Below are 5545 nucleotides of genomic sequence, written 5' to 3'. Positions count from 1 at the left end.
TGGGAGCCCCGGGTCTGGGACGCCTGGGGGCCACCTCCCTGCAGCCTCAGACCCCAGGCCCAGGGTCCAGGCCCAGTCCTCCTCCCGCAGAACCCGAGTCCGGGCTCCCCCTCCTCCCTCGGACCGAGTCCGGGCTCCCCCTCCTCCCGCAGAACCTGAGTCAGGCCCCCAGCCTCCACCCTCGGACCCAGTCCGGGGCCTCAGCCCTCCTCCTCTGGGACAAGCTGTTCAGCTTCGCCATCTGCCTTCATGAATGTCACTGACTTTGGGTGACACCCCCTGCACCCCCACCCTCATCCCTAGGCCTACAGGGGACTGGGGCGGTCTGGGGACCTGGTCTTGGGGGCGACTCGTTGGTAACCCAGGCCTTGGGTGTGAGACATCCATGCGCCCCATTCTGTGACTTACTTGGCTGCAGGACCTTGGAGAAGTCACTTCTCCCCAGAACCCCAGGCCTCCCCCTGCAAACTGGAACAACCTCCATTTCTCAAGGCTGTCGAGAAAAATGAGAGCGCCCCAGGGGAGCTGCTGGCTCTGCCCAGAGCCCCAACAGCCTGCTGTCCTTTCCTGCCTCAGGTCATAGGTGCACCAGGCCACAGCCCTCAGCCCCCAGGTGAATTGTCTCCATCCCACTTCTAAAAAGGGTGACCCCGAATCTACTCCAAGCCTGGAGCTGTGAAGCCACCGGGACTCTTCAGCTGAGGGGGGCCCTCAGCCGCCCCCTTCCTGCCCATAGCCAGTCTGCCTGCAGAAGCGGCTGCCTCTGCCCCCACAACAGATCTCTGCTGTGTCCCTCGGCGGGGCCTGGGTCCCCCTCCCTGGTGGCCTTCCCCACAGCAGCCAGTGTCCTGGCCGCCACCCTCAGAGCAGCCACCGCCAAACATGGGAACCAGGCGAAGCCTGTGCCTCACCGCCAGGCACCAGCCCCTCTGGCCTGTCTGTTCCTTGGCCTAACTGGGCAGGGGGGTGGCAGTGCGTCGTCTTTCACGTGCCCTCGTGTGGCCACTGGCTGTCCCCTCTGTCTTCCCATTCCCGGGCCCCTGCCACCCAGGTCTCCCTCTGAGAAGCCTCTACCCTCATGCAGTCGAAGGTCACCCTCTCCCCGCTCCAGACACATCAGCTGCCAGAGCTGATTTGGTTTCTTCTGAGCACTCAAGATCCCCTTATTTGTTCACTTGTCCACGCCCCTGTCTCCTCCACCCCCACGCCTCACTTCCAGGACATCAGCTTTGCTAAGGCAGCGTTCTTCTTGGCTGTTTTTGCTCAAGCCCTGTCCTCCCCTGGACAGAGGGGACTCAGGTCTGAAGAGGGGACTCGCCTGCTTCAACACAACTGGGGGTCTGGGGGTCAGTGTGCTGCTGTGCTTTGTGCTGGCTCATGAGACCCGATGGTCACGCGCTCAGGACTTCTGCCAGCCAGATGTTAAACCGGCATTAGCTTGAAGTTGGCCACAGGGAGAGAATTCACAGCGCGGCAACTGGCCGTCGCGACCAATCAGGGCCTGTTTTTGAGTTTCATCAGCACGGTGCATAGTCCACGGTGAAGCTGGCAATGGGCCTTTCTCTCCCTCTTACCCTCAGGGCCTTCGGGGCTTCAGGCAGGGCAGGAGCTCCTGCTGCCCTAGACCAGCCCGCCCCGGGCCTGACACAGATGAGCAGCACACCACCACGCCGCTCTCTGCAAATCCCTCCCTGGGCCCTTACCGGAGGCCTCCTGTACTGCCCCTCGCTGATGAGAGGCGGAGACACACAGCTAGAGGAACGCTACCAAAGGCACAGACGTGCTCTGGATGGCTGCGTGTGAAGCGGCAGTGGGCTGGCAGCAGAAGGTAAAAGGCGTTCTTTCAAGCTGACAAAGGAGAGACAACTGAGTTCTAAGAAGGGGGCGAAAGACCTGGACGAGCACAGCCCAAGAAAGAACATCTCACTGAGAATCAGTGAGAAATGTTAGGTGTCATGGGTCACCGGAGAAATCAAGTTCAAACCACAACATGCTACTTCTGCCAGCCGCTGAGGCCATGGTGAGCAGGGGGCTGGGCGCGCTGGCCGGCTGTGCGTTGGGAGCTGGACACGCCTCTGCCCCGCGACCTCCCAGTTTCACCCTGGGAGTCTGTGCATCCAGAGGGATGAAAATGCAGGGGCCCACTTGGAGTGGCACGCAAATACTTTACTCATAACAGTCCTGCAAGGGCAGAGCGTGTGTGACAGGATCGCAGGGGCTGTTGGACATTCAACAGAACGAGGCGCCGGGGTTAAGTCTCAGCACCATCCTATCGCCAGCCACTGCAGCACGAGTTGGATCCCCGCCAGGGAGTGACCCCCAGGGCGCAGCAGACCTCTGCAGTCTCCCCACGGCTCCCCTCAGCAGTGTCCTTTGCCCATCTGCCTGTTCTGCTCCCCGCTCTGTCTCTGGCGAAGCCTCTCACCGCCCCTGCACCTCTGGCCTGTACCCCAGTTCTGTGTGCATAAATAAGTAAGCCTTTAAAAATAAATAAATAAAACAAAACAGAAAGAGCTATTACCAGGGGCTAAAATGCAGATAAATCTTCGAAGACAGAAAATGGCTCAGGCGAAGCCAAAAAGCCGCAGAGCGCACAGGCTGTGAGGCCCTGAAGGTCAGGCCGGCGGCAGGGGCGCGTGGCCCCCGCTGCACTGTTGGGGCCTGGGGGGCTGTGCTGCTGCTGTGCAGCTCTGCTGTCACCCTGGCAAAGGCCAGCTACCGGCCCCTTTGAAATTGGGGCGTCTTCAGTCGGCAGCGGGAGCCCCAAACGTGCAATGGCCTAAGCGTGGGGTGCTGGCTGCCCGCGTTGCTGGCTGAGAGGTCACAAGTGTCGCTCGCCCTATTGCTCAGGCCCCACAGAGGTGAGCGGGAGGCAGGGGCGGCTGGGGGGTTGGGGGGTCGGGCCCAAACCCCAAATCCGGCACGAGGGAGGGGGTCTCGGGCAGGTCACCCGCGTCTGGACCTCCCACCCCCCACCCCCGCCGTGAGACGGGGCCAGCAGAGCCCCCAGCAGGAGCCCCTGCTTGTGCGAGCACCAGACAGCAGCCTGCGCGGGTGCTGTGGGCGCGCTCGGCTCCTGGAGCCCGCGCGCGGGTCACTGTCTCCGCGGGTGAGGCAGTTCCACCGCACGCATGCGCGCAGCGGCAGCACAGGCACGCACACGCGCATGCGCAGGGGAGGGCCCGGCAGACCCTTCACCAGCGGCGGACCTGGCTGTGGGACTTCGCTGTCCCGAGTAACCCCAGACGCTGCGCACTGAAACTGGGCTCTCAGGCTTCTGGCCAAAACAACACACACCAGGAGCTGCCGTGAAGGGCCCGTGCGGCTGGGCGCTGGAGGCGCGGCGGTGCCCAAGGCGGCTGCTCCCCATGGACCCGTCCCCGCACGCACTGGGTTCCTGCAGGCCCACGTGGCCGCTGGCCGCTGCACTTGCGTCCAGTTTCCGGGCCCAGCGTCCTGAGCCAGCACAGTCTTGCTCTGTGGCCTGAAGAGGCAGGAGCAGTTTCCCTGTGGCTGTGGGGTGTGGAAGACGGGGTGTCCCGACCCCACGGGGTGTTCCCCACCCTGCAGATCTCAGCTTCTCTCTCAGTAGGACGCTGATAGGGTGGATAGGGGTGCAGTGCCCGAGGCTGCAGGGGCACCCTGGGCCCGGGGCTTCCTGGCGCTGCCTCCCTCCTGCTCTGCTACCCCGCCAGCTGCCCCAGGGCAGGGCATGGACAGGTATCTCGGCATGGACAGACGAGAGACCTTGGGGGTCTGCTGAGCCAGTGGGTGGGCTGAGGGACAGCCGCAGGTCGTGGGGCCCGGGGGTGCAGGGGCTCCTGTGTGCAGGTTCAAGCCACCTGGGGCTGGTGTGTCCGCAGCCATTCTCTCAGGCGCCCCAGACTCGGCGAGATCCAAAGCTGGCTGTCTCGGGTCTCCCCCAACAAGGTCTCCAAGTTGATACTTTAAGCCTATTATGGGCTACACTGTGTACCCCCAAATTCACGTGCTGAGCTCCTATCCCCAGGCACCTGCATCTGACTATGTCTGGCAAGGGGGCCTTACTAGAGAATTAGGGCACATGGATTGGCCAGGGTGCCCCCCCGATGCAGTGGGCACGCCTTATAAGAAGAGGCGGTCAAGGCCTCCCTGGGGCGCAGAAGTTACAGCCCAGCCACTGAGGTGTGAGTTGGATCCCTGGCCCGGGAGTGACCCACAGGGCACAGCAGACCTCTCCTGTCTCCCTCAGCAGTGATTTCAGTTGATCCACCTGTTCTGCTGCCCACTCTGTGAGTCCTTTCATCCCCCACACCTCTGGCCTACATCCCAACTCTTCTATGCAAAAATAAGTAAAATATTTTAAAAAGAAAATTATCAAAAAATAAAAAGAGGAGGTGGTCAGGACACAGACAAGCACAGAGGGGCTTAAGACACCGCCCAGCCAAGCAGAACCAGCTCTGCTGACCTCTTGACCTTTGACCTCAGAACCTGGGTGTCTCAGCCCCAGCGGTTTGCAGAGACAGCCCAAAGTCGGGATAAAGCCCCTTTTCTCGCTGTCCCTCCTGCGGGGCGGCGGTGCCTCCCCAAGGGCTCTGTGGGGTGAGGTCGGGCCGGCTGTATCTGCAGCCCAGGCCTCCTCGGCGGGGCAGCAGCTGCTCCGAGAAGCCGGGACCCCCACTTGCCCCGGCTGAGCCTCCGCTCCGCAGAGCCCTGGGCTCCGGCCCCTGTCGGCGGCCGGTCAGGGGCCTCGCGTCTTTGTGGCGGGCGCCCCCTGGCGGTCCCAGCGGGTGCAGCCGCCCGGCCTGACCCGGCCCCGCCGGACCCTGGGACTCGTGGGTAGCTCTGGCTCCCTACAGTTCTGGCTTCTTAGCGGGCGGGGCTGTCTGGTCTTGAGGAGGGGCTCTTCCTACCACGCGAGCACCTTCGTTCTGAGGCATGGAGCCCGGACTCAGGCCGGGAGACCCGGTTTCAGCAAGGGGACTCCTCTAACAAAGACAGAACACCCCTGTGACCCCACTTCTGGGTATTTCTCAAAGAAGGTGGCTACTGACTTAAAGGAACACTTGCCCCCTAAGTCCACTGCAGCATTATCCACCCCAGTCAAGCGGCAGGAGCCCCCAAGCACCCCAGGACAGATGACTGGGCACAGGTGTGTGCCTACACAGATATGAGACGCCCCGGCTCTGCGCTGCCTCCCCAGACGCGGCTCCAGGCCGGCACATCTGGGCACCCCGCAGTGTCTCCAAGGCGAGACCTCAGCCCTGCGCCCCCACCCCCCACCCCATGCCCGCGCCGCACCCTCTCCGCCCCCTCCCGCGCCTGGCCCGGCCCTCCCTGCCAGCCTCCCTCTCAGCTCTGCCCAGGACATCCCTCCAGGGGCCCCTCCAGTGAAGGCTGACCTCTTGGGGCGCTCGGGTGCCAAAGTCCATGCCTGTTGAGAACCCCTGAGGGCGCCTCCGCTGTCTGGGTACCCACTGCCGGTCGGCTTCTGCCAGGACGCCCAGCGCAGGGTCTGACCCCCACTCGCCTTCCCCCACCTGCATCCCTCCGGCCTCCAGCAAGG

The 5545-nt window shown here is 63.3% G+C and overlaps 1 protein-coding gene across 1 annotated transcript in view; it reads right to left on the bottom strand.

Annotated features, from left to right (window-relative positions):
* Positions 1 to 5545, bottom strand: part of IGLON5 (IgLON family member 5) — a 23570-nt gene that overhangs the window by 14649 nt on the left and 3376 nt on the right. The window contains exon 2 of the mRNA XM_012733531.1: positions 3298 to 3513. Coding sequence (XP_012588985.1) covers positions 3298 to 3513 — 216 coding nt within the window. The remainder of the gene's footprint in view (positions 1 to 3297; positions 3514 to 5545) is intronic.

Source organism: Condylura cristata, unplaced genomic scaffold (genome assembly GCF_000260355.1).
Source record: "Condylura cristata isolate star-nosed mole 26May11 unplaced genomic scaffold, ConCri1.0 scaffold00041, whole genome shotgun sequence".
Lineage (NCBI taxonomy): Eukaryota > Metazoa > Chordata > Mammalia > Eulipotyphla > Talpidae > Condylura > Condylura cristata.
Note: the sequence above shows the minus strand (reverse complement) of the source record. Positions and strands in the feature narration are given on the sequence as shown.